This window comes from Oryctolagus cuniculus, chromosome 4 (genome assembly GCF_051225735.1).
Source record: "Oryctolagus cuniculus isolate XC-2025 breed Fujian yellow rabbit chromosome 4, ASM5122573v1, whole genome shotgun sequence".
NCBI lineage: Eukaryota > Metazoa > Chordata > Mammalia > Lagomorpha > Leporidae > Oryctolagus > Oryctolagus cuniculus.
The window spans coordinates 13,694,991-13,719,195 of record NC_142870.1 but is presented as its reverse complement, the minus strand read 5'-3'; the positions used below and the strand labels follow the sequence as shown (position 1 = coordinate 13,719,195).

At 42.8% G+C, this 24,205-nt stretch overlaps 1 protein-coding gene across 19 annotated transcripts in view; it reads right to left on the bottom strand.

Annotated features, from left to right (window-relative positions):
- TIAM1 (TIAM Rac1 associated GEF 1) overlaps positions 1-24,205 on the bottom strand; it is a 443,084-nt gene that overhangs the window by 33,425 nt on the left and 385,454 nt on the right. For 18 of the 19 annotated variants that reach the window (XM_070071881.2, XM_051819224.3, XM_017347208.4 and 15 more), the window contains one exon: positions 8,258-8,361. In XM_070071881.2, coding sequence (XP_069927982.1) covers positions 8,258-8,361 — 104 coding nt within the window. Of the gene's footprint in view, positions 1-4,155; positions 5,060-8,257; positions 8,362-24,205 lie in introns of those variants that run through there. The other variant, XM_051819229.3, reaches the window with a different exon arrangement.

Here is a 24,205-nt window from a genome sequence, read left to right as displayed (position 1 = left end):
TTATTTGCTGCTGGCACTAAGCCTACTCTCACTTGCCAGAAGTATTGGTCCCCTGTCAATGGCACTATTCAAAGTCCTCTATGGAACTGTGTGTTTCAGATAGTGAATATTCCCACAAAGAATTTCCCCCTAAGTAACTGACTTAGAAAAAGAAATCACCAAATTGGCTGAATGACATCTCAATAAGGCTGTTAAAATAGAATGACTGTGTTTTTAATCAAAGTTTGTTTCAGTAGAAATAGTTTACTTATCTACTTTAGTTATGTTATGATTTTATAATTCAGCATCATCATTAAATATATAAATAGGTCTTCATCTTAAAAATTAAAATTAAAACCATTTTAACAAAAATGTTCATGTAACTTTAGGATGATCCAATGATGAGAAAGAAAAAACCTTTACAAAAACGAAAATCCCATGGACAGAGGCTGTAATAGCTAACAGTGAACTGTCACTCCTCTTCCCTCCATCCCAATTGGTACCCAGCAAAGGAATCTAACACAACACATCGATAATGGGCGGCTTTGCTTCCACGGTGCCCCAACTGCACCAACAGCTGTCTGCACAAATAGCAAAACTGCTCATTAAGCTAGACCTAGACTCCATAGCAGTCCCACTAGAGGCACAGTACAGCTTCCTAAAATTTTCATCATGTACACAAACTGCCCATGTGGAATCAGCATCCTTATGTATTATACCACGCACATCCCAAATATGGGCTTCTGACTCATAAGAAAAGCAAGAAATTCAAAAGGACGCTTCCCTTTGTGCCTCTAATTCAGGCCACACTGACATCTTGGTAAAATAATAAAAGGTATGAGATGGACTTTTCCAGCTTTGCACTCCCTCTGTGCCACCACACATACTTTGAAATCCTACATTTAAGAGTATGAATAGGGATCCTGATTTTTCCTATGTGAAGTTGACACCACCTCTCAGGTGTGGTCTCCTTCCTTTAGGGGAGTGGGATGTGGCAGAGGCTTTAGGGCTTAAACCCAGTTTTCTCCCACACCAACCTCATTTCCAATCATCTGGGTTACTCATTCACCATTCCTCTGCCACATATGCCCCTGAGTCAATTCTTGGATAGTTTTTTTCACAGTATACATTTTCTAGGAGCTTTCTGAAGACTTCCTGTATACAAGGATTTCACATTTTTTGCACCAAAATAAACTTACAATTCCATGTTCCATGACTGTTTTGAGTCACTCTCCTATAGTAGTTCCCCCTTTACCTATGGTCCCCCAAATATTAACATTTCTCTTTACTCTTGAGAGAAAAACAGAAGTGGAGGTGGGGGAGAGGCCGACTACATTCACATAACTTTCACTAGGGTATATTGGTATAACTGCTCTATTGTCTTAACTGTTGTTACTCTCTTACTGCATCTAATTTATAAATTAAACTTTGTTTTTCCAAACACAGTATGGCCATGTGCCAAATGACAACATGTAGGTCAATGACAGGCTGTACCCATCACAGTGGTCCCACAAGACTTGGTGTCATCATAGCCATCTCACTCCCATAAAGGATACACAACAGGAAATTGGCTGATGGCACAGCTTTCAGAATACATCCCCATTATTATGCAACACAAGACTGGACACATGGTGTTTGGTACCACCTATGGTTTCAGGTATCCATTGCGGGGAGGAGCGGCTTGGGAAATCCCTCAAAGATAAAGGGGAGCAACTGTACCCTAAGCATCCTAGGATGTATTTAGAAGTTCCCTTTTATCCTCTTCAGAGAATTCAGAGCTTTAGGCTTCTTTCGTTGTCGGACACTCCTAAGCCTAGAACAAACTTCGCAGGGCAGTCCCTAGAGTTGAGCAGGGGACAAAGCCATTTGTCCACTGGTAACCCTGTGCCTGGATTCAAGGTACAAACTCTTAGGTGTACCCTAAGAAACTGGGTCTAAGTGGACTTACTCTCAGTTGCTAAGTACATATTATTTGAATAAAAATGTGTTACATAAGTACATGTCCTAAAGCATACAAAAATCCAGGAATGTTATTGATGAGTCTCTTCAATTATTTTCTTGGAAACAATAAGCTTAAAAGGATGTCCTCGGGTTTGAGAATATTGTTTTATCATACAATCACCCCCAAAATATCTGTTGAATGAACAATGAGATGCAGGTCTTCCTTAAAATACCTCAAAGTTAGAGATTTTGCATGTGAGAGGGGGTCTTCCAAAAATTTAGGGAAAATATGTATTAAGAAAAACCTATGATGTGAATGGAAGGGGAGAGGGAGTGGGAAAGGGGAGGGTTGTTGGTGGGAGGGACGGTATGGGGGGGGAAGCCATTGTAACCCATGAGTCGTACTTTGGAAATTTATATTCATTAAATAAAAGATAAAAAAAAAAAAAAAAAAGAAAAACCTAGGGATTTCAGAATTTTTTGCACTAAAATACACTTATCTTTTAACCTCATTCTCCCACCAACTTTTTGAAGCAGCCTCCTGTAATGGATCAGCTGTTAACTTCCCTCCCCTCTTCACTGTGGGTGAAGGTCTGCACGTGGAAATCCACCAAGACCTTCTCTAGGTGGCTTGAGTTTGATGTAAAACATGGATGACGTCAGGGCTGTACTGTGCCCAGCTCGATCACTGAGTGTCCAGCAGCAATCTGGCCATTCACACACACCGAGCACAGGGGCCCGGGAAGACAGTCTCAAGGGGATGATCCCATCAAGCTCCCATTAGCCAGGCCTCCTGGACCTAGGGCCAATGAGTAGGGATTTCTGCATAGGGAAGATAGCTTGGACTTCTCCACAGGAAAGACATAGACGGCTCTCCCCTTGAGAACTGTAATCAGTCACCCTGGAAACCGAGAGGCACTCACAGGCATTGGAGAGTTTAAAATTGTTATGGGGTGGTGGGGCTGTGTCACTGTCAGGACTAAGAATTACCCACCCAACACACAGAGAACAGAGGATGAGGCAAGAGGAAGTGGGCCACTATACTTGGGCCGGCCTGGAGTGTGATGTTTAGAATATCGCTTTCCTCCTGTGGAAGATGAAAAGGAAGGACAAAGAGAGGGGTGTACTTTGAAGTTGACACTATCAACTGGAGCCACCCAGCTGTTTAAGCTCTTCCTGTTATGCAACCACAAAAGGCAATGTCTACCTTTAGAAGAGTCCAGAATTCTAGAACTGCTCTTTGCATCTGCCTGATTTAACACATCCTACAGATTTCAAAGGTGAAACAGTGGCCTAAAATCTTACAGTCTTTATACGAGGTTTTTTTGGGGGACCAAACAGCAAAGCAATGTACTCTGTAATGTCAGAGCCCAGGAATCCCAAGGACTTTCCACCATCATTTTTAGTTTCTTCTAGAACAAACGGTGAAGAAGAAATATCCAAGAACAATGAAGACTTATTTGGTTAAAACAGACACCTTCAGTGTCAAAGTTTAAGTTTTATGACAGGACACAAACTCTAATGGTCAACTCATATTAATCAAAAAACTATTGGATGATTAAATTTGATTTTAAAGTCATTTCTTGCTATTAACCCACTACATCTGCTCCGTAGGGAGTTAATATTTGTTTTAGGAACTGCCCTGCTCAAGTAAGTCCATTGCCATTAAATGGTTAACACATCCCTGGGCCAACACACTTCCACAAGTATACCCATCTACTTATCCAGAAAGCAGAAATAGCATAAAAAACACCAGAAGCTTTATGGAGGGAGGCAAGGGAGCATCCTCCTTCAGAAACGCCTGCTGAACACTCAAACTACCCAGGTGGAGGTGAGACAGGGAGGCACTGGCCAGGCAGGTAACGCAAAACACACTTACAATGTCCATAGTCAAAAGAAACAAAATATTTCAGGGATAGGAAAAAAAAAAGATGCAAAGCAGAAATTTCTGCTATTTAAGTATGAAAGAATAGACAAATATAAAGATTCAAGGCAAATCCAACTCCACACCAACTACTGACCCCCATTCTGCAAAAAAGGTTACTGCATATACACATGCACACACTCACACACACACACACATTTCACCAAAAAGGGGTCTACAGAGCAAAGGGATAAAATCTGGGGCAATGCGACAGAGATAATCACCATCATCTGGGCTGAAAAACAACCCAGCTGGACAGTGGTGACACAGGCTAGGCCAGCGAGACAAATTCAAACAGCAAACGTGCTCACCAGATGAAGTGTCCGATACACGGAGTCACTGTACTTGGCATTGTTTTCAATCCTCGGCTTGCGCTTTATTTTCCACAGTGCAGACATCATGAGGAATCTATGCTCAAGGCCATCAGCTCTACCACCTGATGTGTTCCACCCGGAAATGCAAGTTTCTTAAAATACCCCGAGAGCCCCGAATGCCTTCCAGCTCGGAAGAGAGCATCCTCTCGTGTGGACATCCCATGCTGACTTTCGCCTGAAAACCTACAGCCACATCTCCCTGCAGCCAGGGCAGCGCCAACGCCACCCTGCAGGCAGCACCTGCTTCCCGTCAGTCCCCTCTGGGAGGCTGTCAAAGGCTGAAGCGTGGACAAGAACTCATGCGTTGATTTCACCTGACTAAACAACAAAACTTCCTGAAAGGGAGAGCCAAACAGGCAGGAAAGCAAAGCCCCAAATGCTTCCCCGGCCTCTAGCCTGCAGCGGGGATCCGCTGATTGGCCGGCACCCTGCCCTGCAAGGGAATATTCAACCTGCCTGGCTCCCACAACTCTGAACGCCCTCCTCCCAGTGTCAGAAGCCGGCTCTCAAACACAAGATGCTTCTTTAAACAGAAAACAAAAGAGCAGTGCATAGCTTCACATTCTGCACTACCGCTTGGTTACACAAGCAGACACTTCTGAGAAGATAACACTAGGAATTTAAAAAGAAAAATCTTCTGAAAATGGAATTGTCCAGAAAATGCCTCTAATAGATAAGCTAAATGGCAAACAAAATCATAGCTGCTGAGGGGCCTGGAATGCAAGGCACACGACTCCACTGACCTGTGCTATTAATTAGCATTCACTTCCCAAAACAAGAGTTTTCAAGTGAGAGCAGGGGAAGGGAGACAAGGAGCCAGTGGCTGTCACCCACAGTCACCGGAGGAAGGAGGCAGCCACCAAGCGAAAGGCTGCCAGGCTGCCCCTGCCCTGTGACAGCCCCACCCCCAACTGTGACATTCCAGTACCACCACCGCACAACAACAAGCACACAATTATCCACTTGCTCCACTCCAAAAGGCCATGCAGAGCAAAATCTGCTATTATAAAAACTCGGGAAGACACAGAGCTTCTGTTTATCTTGTCCAAGACTATGTAGAATGGCTCATTAAGGAAGAATAGAAAAATAATATTAAACAATAGCCTCAAAATCAACAGCCCTCTCATACTCAGCTGGAAAAAAAATGATTACTTGTATCTATCTATCTATTCACCTATCCATCTACATTCTTACACCTAGGCTGTTGAATTCAGGCAAGGCTAAGACGATCCTTCCACATTTAGGTATTTTACAATTTAAAAATTAATTCTGAATTTATTCCAGAAAAGCTACATACCAATATAGGAAATGCACCGAAAAATTTTTAACCTTACTAAAAAAACTTAAGACATTTACTTTTTCTTGGGGCTGGTGCTGTGATGTAGTGGGTCAGGCATCCGCCTGTGGTGCCAGCATCCCATATGGGTGCTGGTTTGAGTCTCACCAGCTCCCTGTTGGTGGCATGGGAAAGCAGTGGAGGATGGCCCAGGTGCTTGGGTCCCTATATCCACATGGGATACTCAGAGCAAGCTCCTGGCTCCTGACTTCGGATGGGCTCAGATCTGGTTGTTGTGGCCATCTGGAGAGTGAACCAGCAGATGGAAGATCTCTCTCTGTCTGTAACCATGCCTCTCAAGTAAATATATAAATCTTTAAAAGCAAAGATATTTGTTTGTTCTTACTTTAAATCATAAAAAGACATCCAGATTAGAAAAATTATTTAAGTGGTTAATCACTGTGTATCTAATGGGCCTATAACAGTACTAATAAATCAATTTCTTCTTTCAACAGTCAGATATTTAACACTAGACTTTAACAGTATGACCAGAAAGTGGTTCTGGTACAGCCATTACCACCAGAAGGCATGGAGCCAACTAGAGCTTCATTCTTATTTTGCCTCTGTAGAGCTGTGTGTCCTTTGTTTAACCTTTGTTTCATTAGCCTCAAGTATAAAACAGGGAAGATAATTTTATAATGACATCAATAAAGTAGGAAAAATACTAGTATCGCTCTCAAGAGTGCTATGAAGACAAGATGAGCTCTTATAGAACAGCGCCTGATAAATATGCAATATTAAGAATTACCTCTCATTCATTATTAATCTTTCAAAAGAGGACCCAGTCTCCAAGATCTGCTCATTCAATTTAAGTTTTTGCTTTCAAAAATTGCAAATGAGAAATTTAACTCATCAAAGACTATTCTGGGTGACAAAGCAAAATATTTCAAAGGAAACATCTGAATCAAGCCAAAACCAGGAAGTATTTCTTGGTACAGAATTGGTAAGGTGCTCCCTACAGCCAATCCAGCAAAAACAGAACGGGACTCTCTGGTGTGAATGCAGTCTACTGCCTGATCTTTAAAAATATCCGCCCCAACTTGTCAGGCATGCTGAGGAAATCCTGTCTCTTTAGAAAGTCCACAGTGAGTTTCTTCAGGGAAACCCAGGGGCAGCGCCGCCTGCTCTACCTCTGCCGCTCTCTGTTCTGGGGCAGATCGGGGCCAGGCTCCCGAGATGAAGTCAGAGACATTTGGGATCAGTCGACACAGCCCTGGGGCCTCTTCCTTCCTCTGCACAGCTAGAAGCTCATATTATAGTGGATTCTGTTTAGGACCTAATGACTCACTGTATTTAAAACGGAAACAATTTCTCTTAAAATCCACAAGAGGATGAGAACATTGAGCCATTACAATGAGGTAAAAATGATCCAAGTCAGAAACTATTCAGAAATAAAAGCTTTCAATCCATGGAAAATAGCTATTTTCCTTAATCGCATTAGAAATTGAAAATTAAAAATTTTACTCTAATAACTTAATACCTTTCAAAATATCTTATCTTACTTTAGAAATATGTTTCTCTTAAGAGCAACTGGCCAAAATGGGTAAAACTAATGTAAGGACCACATGAATAAAAAATAACTTTGGGCAATTTTTGCTTTGTTTTGTTTTTGGCTTTGAATGAAACACGCATTTCCATCTATCTGTTTTTTAATTAATAATCAATAATATAATGGCTTTTACTCCACAACTATTAACATACTTTCAAATGCTTTTTTTTAAACTGTGCTCAGCTTAATAAAGACCAAGAATGACAATTCTGTGGTGGAAAGAGAAACAAACAGTAAAATAAATGCTAAGTATAGTCAGACATATGTATCCAAGAAAGCCCTACAAGAATAGTTTAACACAAAGGAAGACAAAACAGGAAAGATATAGAAATGTAGGTTTCTAAAAGGACAGTTCCAGGCACAGTGGGCTAAGACACGGCTTGTTATACCAGTATCACATATAGAGCCAAGATTCGAGGCCCAACTGCCCCAGTTATGTGGTTTGCTCAGGTTAAATGCCTGGTAAATATCAAACGAAAGACTGAGAGAAGGGAGGAGGGATTGGCATAACTATGTCAACAACAGAGTAGAACAGATCACGCATAGAAACAAAATCACGCGTGACTGTGTGCGGGTGGGAGTGTCCTGGATATAAGAGACACAGAATATTTAAACTTCAGGGTCTGGCATCAAAGAGGCAGGAGAACTTTCTCACAGTACTCAGCCAAGGCTCGATCTATTTGGATTAACAATAATAAAGAAATGTTTCTTTCCCTTTAATGTAGAAGATGCTCACCTCTAACAAGAGCTGAACATACATGAATCAGGAGGAGTTCATTACAGGAACCCTAAGTAGCACACAACACAGCTGACTCCGTCACACGCACTGTGGATGCTGTTTCTCCCACACAAATGAAGATGGAAGAAGCAGATAGGATGAAATTAGGACATTAACGGGGAGCTCCAGCAGTGGCAGAAATTAAAGAAACAGGACTCGGTTTCATGATGATTGATTTCTGCCCCATATTCTCCCATACAGTTTGTTATCAAGGCTGTAATTGGGATTTCATATCCTGCTTTGCAGCAACATCTCAGACGTAAAAACGCTCAGTCCCGTGGAGGGGCTGCCTAACCACACACAGCTGCGAGGTGACACGGCAGTTGTGACTGCTGAGTGGCTTCAGACAGGAGATGTGAAAATGAAAAGCTCTCACCTTGCCACTGTGATCAATCTCATCGGAGGATTCCGCGTCCGGCCCTTCCGTCTCCTCCGGAGCAGTCTCTCCACTGCTGCCTTGCTCGCTGCAGAACCTGTGTCCTGTCAGACGAAAGCACAAGAAACCATGGGCGGCCAGTACAGCAATGGCTAAAAGCCATCCCTGAGTGCGGGGGCCCGGGTCGAGCTTGGTTTTTGTGTGTTCCTATACTGTTAGGTACCCTACATGTAAGCTCCACAATCTTGGTTTAATTGGTGGTGGTTTTCATCATTACTACCATTATTATTTCATATTACAGCCTTTTCATGTATAAGGGCACTTCAAAATGTTTGTGGAAAATGGGATTAAAACATAAGCACACCTTGGTGCCAAAAAAATTGAAACCCATGCATAGATTTGCCATAATATGCTTTTTCCATAAATATTTGAGACCCCTCCTATGCCTGGTTTTCAAAAGGTTTTGCACCAAAAATTCCACTTTTCCATGAACTTCTTGAAGAACCTTCATAATACATGATATATAAATACATAAAATTTGTTCATAAATCAATTTATATCATAATTGTTATGGACTAAACGTTTGGGTCTTTCTGCTCAAAAATTTTATGTTAAAGCTCTAACCATGGGGCCGGCGCTGAGGCATAGCGGGTAAAGCCGCCGCCTATAGTGCCGGCATCCCATATGGGCGCCGGTTCAGGTCCCGGCTGCTCCACTTCCAATCCAGCTCTCTGCTATGGCCTGGGAAAGCAGTAGAAGATGGCCCAAGTCCTTGGGCCTCTGCACTCATGCAGGAGACCTAGAAGAAGCTCCAGGCCCCTAGCTTTGAATTGGCACAGCTCTGGCCATTGTGGCCAACTGGGGAGTGAACCAGCAGATGGAAGACCTCTCTCTCTCTCTCGCTCCCTCCCTCCCTCCCTCCCCTTCTTTCTCTTTGTAACTCTTCTTTTCAAATAAAAATAAATAAATCTTTTTTTTTTTAAAGCTCTAGGCCGGCGCCACGGCTCACTAGGCTAATCCTCCGCCCTGCGGCGCCCCCACACCGGGTTCTAGTCCCGGTCGGGGCGCCGGATTCTGTCCCGGTTGCCCCTCTTCCAGGCCAGCTCTCTGCTGTGGCCCGGGAGTGCAGTGGAGGATGGCCCAAGTACTTGGGCCTTGCACCCCATGGGAGACCAGGAGAAGTACCTGGCTCCTGCCATCGGATCAGAGCGGTGTGCCAGCCGCAGCACGCCAGCCGCAGCAGCCATTGGAGGGTGAACCAACGGCAAAGGAAGACCTTTCTCTCTGTCTCTGTCTCTCTCTCTCTCACTGTCCACTCTGCCTGTCAAAAAATAAAAAATAAAAAAAGCTCTAACCCCATGTAACTAAATTTGAAGGTGGGGATTTGGGGAAATAATTAACTTTAGATAAGATCATGAAGGGGAGAGTCTCATGGTGGAACCAGAACCTTCATAAGATGGTGAGACCAGAGCTCCCTCTCTCTCTCTCCACCATATGAAGACACAGTGAGAAGGCAGCTGTCTGTAAGCCAGGACAAGAACCCTCACCTGGAAACTGAATGGGCCAGCATCTAGATGGGGGCACCTCCCAGCCTCCAAAACAGTGAGTAATAAATCACTACTGTTTATTATGTACTTTGTTATAGTAGCCCAAGCTAAGACAATAATTTATATCATCTATATAATAAATAAAATGTATATATAATAATTTCATATATTACAAACAACTCATTTTTTACCAAATTAATTGATGAATTCGTTCATTAGTTGTTGAAGTAACTGAATACACCACATACCACACAGAGCTTACTGTCTCACACTGATCACCAAAAAACAAAAACCTTATTGTCTCACACTAATCACCTCCAAAAACCCCGCAACATCTGTTTTTGCCAGCCCTGGACAAACTATGAGCATCTTATCATACCCACTCTTCCAACCACGTTGTATGCAAAAGTTCAGCTGTCTTCCTTTTCTACTTATTAAGGGCCTAACATAGTGGTTTGCCACAGTGTTTTATAACACTGGGGAACAGAACATTAGAATCACCTTCCCCTGGAAGGCTTCTCAAATTTTCAGGGCTAGGATTATAAGGCTTAAACTCACGCAGGAATTTAATTCCCAAAGTCATATGTTAATGGTATTAAGAGCACAGAAACTTAATCACAATGGTGTGGAGAGATGGGGCCTTTAGGAAGTGATTAGGATGAGATCAGTCATCAGGGTGACTTCCTAAGTACAGGGACAGAGACCAGAGACACAGACATAGACACACACACACGTACACTCTCTGTCTCTTGCCACGCCATGCTCAGCACCACCTTGAGACTAGCAGCAAGAAGCCATCACCAGATGAGACCCCTGGACCTTGCAATCCCAGAACCATGAGTCAAAATAAACCTCTTTGCTTTACAAAGCAGCCTGCCACGGCTATTTCGTTATAGTAAAGAAAAGCTGACTAACACACAGAACATCTGGATCCCAGGGGCAGCCATGTTAAATGCAAATTCTGATATAGTAGGCATGCCCAAGATTCTGCGTTTTTTACAAGCTCTGAATGATACTTGTCAATACTGCAGGTCTACCATACTTGGAATAGAAAGACTCTTGAACACTTGAAAAACCTTCTCTAGGAGCAAGCATTTGTCATAGGGCTTAAGATGTCACAGGGGTTGCCTGCAGTGTGTGGTTTCCAGTTCCTACTCTGTATTCCAATCCAGTGTCCTGTGTATGTGTATCCCAAGAGGAAGCAGGTAATGGTTCAAGGACTTGAATCTCTACCATCATGTAAGAGAACCAGATGGAGTTCCTGACTCCTGCCTTTGGCATGGCCCAGGCCTGGCTTTGGAGGGCATTTGAGGAGTGAAACAGCAGATGAAAGATCTCTGTGTATCTGTCTCTCTTTGTGTCTCTGCCTTTCAAAAAGTTAGATAGATATATAGATAAATTTATAGGGAGGAAAAAAGTACTGTAGCTGAATCTAATGAGACAGTGGCTTGAGTGTCCTTGTCTTAGAGTATGTCTGGCTCTGAATCAGGGACCATGGCACTAGCAGCACTGTAATCAGGTAAGAGAGAAGAATCTGAAGCAGAAGGAGCCTGGATGAAGGCTTCAGTCTGCCAAGAGGCTGGCTTACTCCAATGACACCCGTGTGATAGCCATTAGCTGCTAGTCATCACTTTATATTCAAATGCCAAACTTGCTGAGAAGTTTATGGGAGGAGGGAACCTCTGGGCAAACCTTGCCCCAGGTCTTTCCTCCTGCAGAATGAAGCACCCCATGTGACTTGTTTCTGTCTGCTTTCCCTTTCTTGTTCTGGCTCTTGTATTTTCTTGAATTTCTTTTTATTACTCAAAGTTTCTTCTTATCAAAGAAAGAAGCTCAATGAACTTGGCAGCCATGAGCTATGGCACAGAATCACCTTCATCAGACACAAAATGGCTGAATACTTGTATGGAGGCCAGAAGGAAGGGCAAGAGTGGAGCCCTGACATGCAGCAGCTGACAAGCTCACTTAGGGACCCTAAGGCAGCAGCTTACAGAGCTAAGCTTTCTGATCACAGGAACCACGGCACACTCAGTACTGGATACAGGGCAGCCACTGCTCTCCTGATGGCACACCGTTTACCTTCACACCTGCAGAAAGGCAACCTTGCTGAGATGATTAATTCACAGGCAGAGAAGTCAATCTTTGTGACCCTGCATAATCCCACTGCTTATCACCTGCCTGGGATACAGCACACAAAATCAAGGGAAACGAACAAAAGGATTTCACTTCTAACAATCCTGTGGACTGCATCTCTCTACTTCTACAAAAACTATAGAAACGCTAAATGAAATTTCATTGTAACACAGAGCTGAGCTCCAAGAAATCCCCAAAAACTAAAAAGAAGACAAAGAGGCTCAAGAGCCCATGCCAGTGTTCATGGAGATCACCTATCACACCCCAGTCCCGGGGCAGTGGTGCCCAGAGGGACTGGGAACCTACAGGGTCATCAGGGGTCAGTTCTCTGGGACAGAAATGTGCATGTGGTGGGTATTCTTGGCATCAAGATTCCTGGCTTCTGGGCACTAAATACTCCTAGGAGCCCCCAGTTTCTATGGCAATCAAAACTGCACCCCCACATTTCCTTCCTAGAAGCAGGAACCCCTAGTTTGGGATGTACTATCCAGCAGTCTTTTTCTAAAATTTATTTGAAAGGCAGAGACACATACAAAGTAAGAAAAAGGGTAAGGGAGAAGGAAAGGGATGGGGGGAGGGGAGAGAAATATTAAGAACTTCCATCTCTGGTTCATCCTCCGAATTCCCATAAGAGCTGGGACAGGTCAGGCCTGGCTGAAACCAGGAGCCTGGAACTCAATCTGAGTCCCCCAGATGGGTGGAAGGAATCCAACCATGTGAGCCACCACCTGCTGCCACCCAGGCAGGGTGCACATACATTGGCAGGAAGCTGGACTTGAAGTGCAACTGGGACAGGAACCCAGGTAATCTGATATGGGATGAGGGCTTTCCAAGCAGCAGCTTAACCACTACCCTAAGCATCTTCCCTCAGCTCTTCGTTTTAACCTTAAAGCACACAAGTCTTCACCAATATAAAACAATCTATATCTGAGCAGATTACACTGACAGTAATTTTCTTAGAACTAAATTTTTTAGGGAAGAGCAAAAAACCACTAACACCACAGATGGCTTTAGAGAAGAAAACAAGACTGAGGTACTTTCCCTACCAGATATCAAGACATATGAGAAAGTTGTGGTAACATAAAGCGGTACAGGCCTGTCAAAGAGACAGGTTAACACAAAACAGAAACCATACCCTCACACAGAAGTGTGATACACAGCAGATGTACCATCACTGATCAATGGGGAGGGAATGGAATGTTTGATTAATGTTGCTGGGGTTCTAGATTAGCCACATGGAAAAACATAACATTGGATCCTAACTATCAACACTCACAAAATCAGAACAGGGTAGGCATCAACCACAATGTAAATAGCTCAAACTGTAAATGTGTTAGAAGAGAACAGGCTGACGCTGTGGCATAGCAGGTAAAGCTGCCTCCTGCAGTGCAAGACCCAGCTGCTCCACTTCCGATCCAGCTCTCTGCTGTGGCCTGGGAAATAAGTAGAAGATGGCCCAAGTGCTTGGGCACCTGCACCTGCATGGAAGACCCTGAAGAAGCTCCTGGCTCCTGGCTCCTGACTCCTGGCTTCAGATCAGTGCAGCTCAGGATATTGTGGCCAACCGGGGAGTGAACCAGCAGATGGAAGATCTCTTTCACTGCCTCTCCTCTCTCTGTGTAACTCTGACTTTCAAATAAATAAACAAATAAATCTTTAAAAAAAAAAAAAAAACAAGAAGAAAATACAGAAGATGATGATTTGGTTTTTGGGGATGAGAAAATATTTTCTTAGAGCAAAAATTCTGGTGTAGCCGATTAAGCCACTGCCTACGATACTGGGATTCCATATCCAAACACTGGTTCAAGTCCCAGCTGCTCCACTTCCAATCCAGGTCCCTGATAATGCAACTGGGAAAGCAGTGGAAGTGCTTGGGCTCTTGCCACCTGTAAGTGAAATCCAGATGGAGTTCTGGGCTCCTGGCTTTGGTCTGGCCCTGGCTGTTGCAGCTATTTGGGGAGTGAACCAGCAGATAAAAGATCAATTCCTCTTTCTCTCTCTGTAACTCTGCCTCTTAAATAAATAAATAATTTAAAAATATTTATCAACTAATGTACAAAAGACTGAAAAATCGCATTTTTAAAAATCAAAAACTTTTATTTGTCAAAAGGCATCATAAATGCAAAAAGACATACCAAATGCTAAGAAAAGTTATCTTCCATATATACATCTAACAAAACATTAATATCTTAAATATAAAAGAACAACTACATGTATGCTTGATGCTACACCATCTCTTATTTTACAGCACTATGTCAATGGTTACTGCCCTTAACTGAAGATAAATTTCAAGCCAAGGCCTCATGTGGCTTTGCAATTTCTGATCTTGACTCTGGGCCCACCAGAGATAGAGCCCCCAAGCTGAACTTTTGAGAATGAGAAGCCTCAAGGAGAAGAGGTCTGCAGACCAACCACCAAGCAAGCGCACCAGTGAAGCCAACCTAAGCCATCAGCCCCAGTCAAGTGACTTCATGGCAAAGCTCGTGAGTGACTCTAGAGAAAACAGCAGAACAACCAACTGGCTGAGCTCAGACCAAACTGTCAAGCCATAGAACAGCAAGCAAATAAAATTGTTATTTTGGAGTGGTTTGTTAAATAGTAGCAGGTAACCAATAAACGATTAGGGGGAATTAAATAGACAGCAAAAGACAGAGAGGCAGGAATTGACAGCAGGATGGCTGAAGACAGCTGAGGAGAGACAGCGGCACAGTGGGAGCAGGGAATTCCAGTAAGAGGGACAGGTTCTTGATCCATGCTTTACGTCTTTTCTAAACATCCCCAGCTTACAAGGCTTAACCAACATCAAGTTTTTGGGAAACCCAGTTACACAAACCTTCTACTCCACCTTCCCACATGCAACAAACACTGAAGGAATGATCTTCATTCCAGATATTCTTACCCTCACGGACTTCCCAGGAAACAACACCCCAATAGCTCTGCTGACAATCAGAGGGGAAGAAAGCCAATGTTAAGACTCAAGACAGATTAAGAAGATGTAGCCAGAGCAAGGGAACTGCCTGTCTCCCAGCACTAAGCACGTGGCCTGGCAGAGAGAAAGCTTCCAAAACTGAGAGCAGGGCTACATCCACAGCAGACCAAGACAAACAAGTCCAGCTGGGCAGCCCCAAGAGTGAGTGGGCACACATAAGTGCTGGGGCCCCTGGAGACAGGACCCATGAGCCACCTCAAAGGCTCCATAAATAAGACTCATTGTTGTGAACAGGTAAAACCATTTCTCTGCCTTTTAAGTTCCTTCCACATCCTAATAATGTCTTTTAATGACTGAACAAAAGCTCTGCAGCTAGCACATCCCATGTACCATTAGCAGAAAGGACCCTGATGAGATTGGGGCAGTACAAACATTTCACATCAATGTGAGTTTGCATTTAGATTTGCCTTTGACTGCTTTAGATAAGACACACATTCATCTTAATTTCTTTCAGGTACACGGACCTAGATTTAAAGGAGCAAGAAAACAATCTTTGCCTTATGAGATATGTTAACTAAGTGTATGAAGCATATTCTTCAATTCAAACATTTGCAAAGATGAATCAATTACAATGTTGATTTTTTATTGGGCTCTTCTTAATACCTGAGTTTATACCTAAGGGAGAAAAATGATTCGGGGCAGGGACAAGGAAATGTTTGACAATGCCAATGAAAATATTTAACTGGAATTCAATCGTTAGCCTATGCTTTTACTTTGCCTTTCAGTCATTTTCCTATTATATGGTTATTAGAATTCTACATGAAGACACTTCAAAATGTTCCTAGAAAAATGGAATTAAAAGATAAAATTATTTTGGTTCAAAAACTTTTTAATCCACCTATAGTTTTTTCATAATACATCTTTCCATGAACTTTTTGAATACTCTTCTTATATAGGACTTCTACTTTTTTGCATCAAAATAAACTTTGAATGCAGTTGAGCATACACACACACACACACACTCTGTAAAAATAACTGGGGAGAGCTACATATACTCTGCAGGAAGGAAACTCATCACAGGTTCATCTGGACAAATAATGTCTTCCCAAACTTCCCCAAATCTCGGTGTCTCTGTATCCTATACAGAGGAACTTTTAAATGCAGAAAAACTACATTTAGGCTTTAGTGATCCCATCTGCTTGCCATAAAACTGAAATATAAGGTGCATTAATGCTCTTGAAAAATACAAAAATGGGGGCTCTGAAAACTCTGAAACGACATTTTCTTCCTTGCACAGGAATGTGACAGGTGCCACCAACCAAATCTCACTGAAATGCAGACAGGCCTGTGGTGGACGACAGCAGACACAGTATGCAGACAGCTTCCCAGGCACACAGGGCTCTGAATTTTATCAACAAACAAACAGGAGACCGTGAGCTGCTTGGCAGCTGCAGGCCTCCAGGGACTTTGGGACACGAGAACATATTTGTAGGGAGATAAATCTGCACACTTGTTCTTTCCTGCTGCCCCTCCCTGCTGCCTGACTGCCTCAGTTTGCAGAATAGAGCTCTAGACCACCTCCACACTGCATGAGACCAAGCTAGCACCTTTCGTCTACCTGTTACTGCACAGAACCACCTTGTCTACTTAATCCCAGCAGCTCTCCATGCATGCCCATGATTCCTGACCCAGAACTGAGGTGCCTTCGATTTCCATGGCTATCACAGAAGCTCGTTCTGTTAAGCAGATGTCATTTAATCTCCTTCCTGCAGGAGGGGCCATCTGTACTCACTGCAGCCCATAAGTTTCCACTCAGCACCAAAGAGATGGGCCTCAGGTGTATCTAGGAGTCTTACTCTCCAAGTCCAAGGGTGGCCCTAACTGTCATTAACATGCAATGGGCTTTCTCCAGCTCAAATGCAGAAATAACCTTTTCCAATTACAAGCAACTTCAGTGCTTGGAGCTCTGGTGCTTTCCCTGTAATACTTTGAGCTCCTCACTGAAACCAACCAAGGCCCCCACTCTGCCCAGGTGGTCAAGCAAACTTCTAGTGAAGAGAGAGGAGCCCTGGGATCATCACAAAAGTAAAATGAATGTGAGCCCTTTTAGCACAACTTAAAAAGAGAGAGAGAATCAGATGTTTGTAACTTTAGACATTCTTGATGCCACTTGAACTATGATTACCACAATTTCCATAAAAGTTGGAGCTTTGCATAATTACTGATTAAGATATCTTTCTCTCCATGGTGAATTTTAGCAACTTATACCTTGTGCCAGAACATAGTTGGGGAAAAATTCAACACACAGAATACATATTTACTTTTCTTTACTCTTCCCTTGTATAAAAAGGGGAGTGAGTAGAGAATGACAGAAAAGGGTTTCTGTGTTGGAATTCTTTCAATAAATCCTGAAGAACTTTTTTTAATTAAAATTATTTCAAATCTAGTTTGCTTTGCTGTACTGATATTTCAGTGCAGTATTTCCCTAACTTAGTGATATACAAATACCTTCTAATAAGGTAGGCCACTGGTTTGCAACTGGGGGAGACTCTGTTACCCAGGGGACAGCTGATAACGTCTGAAGCCATGTTTGATTGGCACAACGTGGGGGCAGGGTACTGCTTTCTGGTAGTGGCTTGGAAGAACAGTGTTGAACATCAACACACAGGACAGGCCCTGATAACAGAGAACTCTCGGGCCCAAAATTTTTACAGTGTTGGATAACATTAGTACTCAACACAAATCACACAAGAACATAAGAGAGGTTTTGGGAAGATTCATACAAACACACTTTTGCAAAACTTCCTGCTCCAGCTTCCCTTCACCCTAAGAAGTTCGCTAGAATAGCAGCCACATAAGGAGCCATCTTTCTGTCCTGCACATCCTCCTAGTATATATATAAACAAATGATTGAAAAGAAAAAAGATGAAAGCAGTATAATTTCAACAACAACTCATGGATGCCAATGGCCAAGGACAGGAAACTGAGTCTCAGAGAACACACAAGACAGACTCTCCTAAACCTCCACTGCAACCCGCACATCATGCCTCCTTCTAATGCTCAGAAAGGCAGGGCAGGGAATGTACCCCACACCACCACCACACTTTCTCAACAAAAGCCACCTCGAAGCAGATTAGGACGTTATCAACCAACTGGAAAAGCAATGCACATCACCACAACATTCCGACTATTTTATTCCGCAAAGGTAGAAAAGAAGAAAATTGATTCACCCCCAAGAAGAATTTGATTCAACCCCAAGAAAAGGGCACCAGGGGCTCACACTGTAGCATAGCAGGTAAAGCCACCGACTGTAGTGGCAGCATCCCATATGGACACCGGTTCAAGTCCTGCTGCTCCATTTCTGATCCAGCTCTCTGCCATGGCCTGGGAAAGCAGTAGAAGATGATCCAAGTCCTTGGGCCCCTGTACCCGTGTGGAAGACCTGGAAGAAACTCCTGGCTCTTGGTTTCGGATCAACACAGCTCTGGCCATTGCGGACATCTAGAGAGTGCACAGCAGATGGAAGATCCTCCCCTTCCCCCCTGCCTCTGTCTCTCTGCCTCTCTGTAACTCTGCCTTTCAAATAAATAAAATGAATCTTTTAAAAAGAATAAAGAAAGCCCCAGAAGAAGTAAATCTTGAGCTCTGAAAAGGAGCCCAGGAATCTAAGCAATCCAGATTACAAAATTCATTTCTTCCTACTTGGGAAAAGAAAATATAGGCAAGGTATAACTCACAAACTGAGTTACCAGAGAATTTACCTGTTGTAGATGGAGGTTAGAGAGTGGGCAGTGAGTGAGAAGACCATACAAAAGAGAGAGCAACAAGGCCAGATTTCCATATCTTCCCTAAGAGACTGGTTTGAATACAAAACACTGAGTTTAGAATAGACATCCTCAGTCTATTCTAAATACTTGACATTTATAACTCATGCAATACTGCTAACAACCTAGTAAGATGGGATTATGCTACTATTCCCATTTCATAGATGAGGACATGGGGGTACAGAGAGACTGAGCATGACTTTTTCATGGCCATGAAGTTAATCAACATTGAAATAGATTCAGTCCAAGGAACTCGGTTCCAGAGCCTAGTCTTAGCCACTAGGCTGTTATGCTCCTAAACAGGAAACAAACCTCTATATGAGTAGGTTTAGAAACAATGCAATCTTGAAAGCTAATCACACATCTAACTCAAGGTTTTCAGGGGAGGACCTGCCCAAGGCTGTACACTACAGCTTGTGAGGTAACAGAAGCTCAGCGGGTCAAGCTCCAAACAGAAAGGCACCAGCCAACTCACATGGACTACAGGGTCCCTGAAACACTCACTGCAAGGACCTTTGTCAAAGTCCCAAACATCTGGAAGTACCACCTTAAGCTGATCCCTGCACCCAACCTCAAACCTGCCACTCAGGATACTTCTTATTTTAGTTACTTCTAAATTTAGATAGGATGTAGACCAGCCTGCCCATTGCACACATTTTCTCTCGTTTTCTCTTCTGTTTTAACTGTGGCTACGACTTTAGCTCTGCCTCACTATGTAACAATCTTTGAGGTTCCTTCTTCCTGTTTCCTCACTTCCCCCTTTATCTTTCACTGTTAAATGGGCCAGGAGATGGAAGAAACCAGAAAGCAGGGAGGAAGAGAAGAGGGACAGGCATCCCGGTGCCTTTGCCCTTCCAGCTAAATGCTAATAGGATTTAAAATCCCTTCTGGAATTTTCTAATTTGAGCCAATTTTTAACCAATGCCATGACTTTACTTTCTAGTTTTATTCTTGCATCACTTTGACTCCTTCACTTGACCAAGCAGACTTTCTTCTGGAGGACTTCAGAACACATGGCAAAATATTAGACAATGAAGCCATTTAAAATGAAGAACTAGAATGTAAACTTGAGGACAGGGCTATATCACAGTCATCATTATACTTTCAGCATCAAAAAGTAAATACTTAACAAATGTCCCTTCCACATAACAATCCTGTAACTGGGAAAACTCAAAGGGATGAGTGACTCTTCTAAAGATGGTTCTAAAGCTGCAGTTTTAAGTGTTTTAAACAAGGATTGGGGAGGTTCCAATATGGTGGATTATGGAATGACATACTACACCAGGCTAGGGATAAATAGTAAAAAAAAAGGGGGGGGGGAGTGGAGAATTGGAGAGAAAACTGCACTGGAAAGCCTACAAGAGGAAGAGGAATGCCATGGACCTGTGTGGAGGGTGCTGAAGCACAGCACGAACACAAACACATGCGCCAATGCAGCAACTGAGAACTAGAACAGACGGCAGCTTGGAGATGGAGGTGAGACCAGACTGCAGCAGCCTTTGGTGATACAGCCAGAGGGAGAGCGTGGCATGAGTCCAGGCTGGAGCCCTGGGGGATAGTGGTTGCTAGTGGTTGCCCACAGACCCAGAGGAAGTACAGGGTGCACGTTTATCTCACTCCAGCTTCCCCACAACAGTGCCCATTGCCTGGGTGAAAAAGGGCAGGTGCCATTTTGAGTTTGGGAGACAGCTGCAGAAGCCTTTGTGCATGTGCATGGCAACTGGCTGAGACAGGATGCCGTCTTCTTGGCAGCAGTGGCAGGAATAGCAGGGAAAGAGCACCATTCAGGCAGTGGCTCTCACGTATACATGTGATCCAGAGATTCTAGCAGAGGGAATAACCTGCAGTCCCCACTGACTTTGATCCTGGCTGGGAGGTGGTTGCACAGCCATGCAGGATGGTAAGGTGCCCTCAACCTCCTAGAATCAATACGCCTAGGTGGAGCTGTCTCTGGGAACATCTGCCTCTCTGTTGACTGGACAGGCTGGCAGGGCAGAGAGTAACCTCTGCAACCAGTGACTATGGGAGCCTTGTATGCTGAGACCATGGTACTTCAGTGGTTACTTGAGAAGGTGCAGGGTGTGGCTGGGTCTCTGGGCAATCACTGGGTGCAGCTCTACATGCTTGGAGCTTCTTGGTTGCATCCAGCAGGTCATTGCAGTGGGAACTGTCCTCATAGTGAGGACTGCGCAGATCATTTGTGCAGCTCATGTAGTGGTTCAGAACACGCTGGGGGCTAACACATGGGCATTGAGCTCTACCACGCTCAACTTGGATGCTATCCTATATACTCACCTCACCCAAAAGCACTGACCAGAGCTCCCTGCCCACACCCACCACACACCTCTTGGTATTCACTGAAATGCAGACATTATACTAAGCCACAGAGGCAAAGCTCAAAGATAAATGCCATCCAAAAATCAACTCCACAAATGCCTAAAAATGCAGAAATTCAACAAACAAGAATAATACACACCATGATCCCCCCAAAGGAACACAACACTTCAATATTAGAACATGAAGATGAAGAGATTTAGGAAATGCCAGAAATGGAATTCAAAAAATTAAACACAGGATTACTCAAAAGGAATCCGAAGCAAATCCACAAACTAAAGAAAACCATACATGACATGAATGAAACTTTTCCCATGAAACTGAGATTTTAAAGGGAAATTAGAGGCTGGCACTGTGGCATTGTGGGTAAAGCTGCTGCCTGCAGTGCTGGCATCCCATATGGGTGCCAGTTCAAGTCTCAGCTGCTCCATTTCCAATCCAGCTCTCTACTATGGCCTGGGAAAGCAGTAGAAGATAGCCCAACTGCTTAGGCCCCTCTACCTGCGTGGGAGACCCAGAAGAAGGTCTTGGCTCCTGGCTTTGGATAGCCTCAGCTCTGGCTGTTGCAGCCATTTGGGGAATGAACCAGCGGATAGAAGACCTTTCTCTCTCTCTCTGTGCCTCTTTCTCTCAAATTGAAAAATAATAAATCTTAAAAAAAATGCAGTGGAAAGTCTTAACAGCAGACTTGGTGAGGCAGAAGAAAGAATATCAGAACTAAAAGACAAATCTTTGAAATCTTATAGACCCTTACCCCTCAAAAAAAAAAAAGAAGAAAATAGAAAAAGAAAATCTCCAACAGTGTTGATGATTTATGGGATACTTATGAAATGACCCAACACACGGCTTTTAGGATTCCTAAAGCTGCAGTAAGAGAGAATGGACTAGAAGGCCTATTTAGTGAAATAATTACAGAAAACTTCCCCAGTTTGGAGGAAGAAAGGACATCTAAGCACAGGAAGCACACAGAACACCTAATAAATATTATCAGAAAATATCTTCACCATGACGCATTGTAGTCAAATTTTCCACAGTAAAACAGAAAAGATTCTAAAATGTGCGTGACAGAAATGCCAGATTACCTTCAGAGCATCTCCAATTAGACACACAGCTGATTTCTAATCAGAAACCTACGGGCTACAAGGGAATGACAAGATATAGTCCAAATCTTAAAAGAAAAAAACTGTCAACCCAGAATACTGTACCCTGCAGAATCTCTATGATGAAAATTACAAAACACTAAAGGAAGAAATAAAAAACACATTAAAAATGGAAAAATCTTCCATGTTCATGGATTTGAAGAATCAACATCATCAAAATGTCTATACTACCAAAAGCAATTTACAGATTCAATGTGGTACAAATCAAACTACCAATGACATTCTTCACAGATCTAGCGAAAATGATGCTCAATTTCATGTGCAGGAGCTGGCGCTGTGGCAAAGTAGGTTAAGCCTCTGCATACTGCATTGGCATCCCATATGGGCACCAGTTCGAGTCCCGGCTGCTCCTCTTCCAATCCAGCTCTCTGCTATGGCCTGAGAAAGCAGTAGAAGATGGCCCAAGTGCTTGAGTCTTTGCACCCATGTGAGAGACCCAGAAGAAGCTCCTGACTCCTGGCTTCGGATCACCTCAGCTCCTGCTGCTGCAGCCATTTGGGGAGTGAACCAGCGGGTAGAAGATCTTTCTCTCTATCTCTCCTCTCACTGTCTATAGCTCTACCTCTCAAATAAATAAAAGCTTAAAAAAATTCATAGGGAAACATAAGAAACCCTGAATAGCTAAAATAATCTCTTTTTTTTGTGTGTGTGAAAGAAAGCAAATGTTTTACTTACAATTTAGTTTTTTTTTTTTTTTGGTCTTTTATTTTTATTATTTATTTTTTAAGGAATACAAATTTCGTAAGTACAACTTTAGGAATAGTGATTCTTCCCACCATATCAACCCTCCCACCTACACTCCCAGGCCTCCTTCGCCTCCTCTCTCTCTCCTTGCCAGTCCCATTCTCCATTAAGATTCTTTTTCAATTAACTTTGAACACAGAAGACCAACTCTATACTAAGTAAAGATTTCAACAATTTGGATGTACACACACACACAAACTGTTTGAGAACTGGTTTCACAGTTAACTCTCAATACAACTCATTGAAGACAGAGTTCCTGCATGGGGAATTAGTGCATAATTATCCTGTTGTTAATTTAGTAATTAACACTCTTATGTATGACTAAATCAATCTTATACAACAAGAACAAAGCAAGAAGCATCACAATACCTGATTTCAAGACATACTACAGAGCAGTTACAATCAAAACAGCATGGTACTGGCACAAAAACAGACTTGTAGACCAATGGAACAGAATAGAAATTCCAGAAATCAATCCATGCATCTACAACCAACTTATCTTTGACAAAGGAACTAAAAGCAATCCCTGGAGCAAGGACAGTCTCTTCAACAAATGGTGCTGGGAAAACTGCATCTCCACGTGCAGAAGTATGAAACTATACCCCTACCTTATACCTCACAGAAAAATCCACTCAAAATGGATCAAAGACCTTAATCTATGACCCAATACCATCAAATCACTAGAGAACATTGGGAAACTCTGCAAGACAATGGCATAGGCAAAGACTTTTTGGAAAAGGCACCAGAAACACAGGCAATCAAAGCTAAAATTGACAAATAGGATTCCATTACGCTCAGAAGCTTCTGCACTGCAAAGGAAACACTCAGCTGTTTAAAAAAAAAAAAAAAAAACCAACCCTGACTCTTGGCAATAAAATAGACACAACTGGAAATCATTATATTTAGTGAAATAAGCCAGTACAAAAAAAAGACAGATATCATATGTTTTCCCTGATCTGAGGTAACTAATAGAGTACCTGAAATATAAAGTATTGGAATGAAATAGATATTTTGAGATTCAGTGATTGTTTATAGTCCTTGTCTCTTCCATTGAAGAACAGTGATTTATTCTGTTTTTTTTTTCTCCTCATACTATTTGTTGAAATATTTTAGTTAGTGTACGGTTAACTATATGATCATTAAGTAAATTAAAAACAGATCTTTGTAAAAGTTAACAGTGAGAATGTAAGAGGAAGGAGGAGGAAGGGTTGGAGCATAGGTGGGAGGGAGGCTGGATGGGCGGAGGGTCTATGTTCCTAATTCTGTATATATGAAAA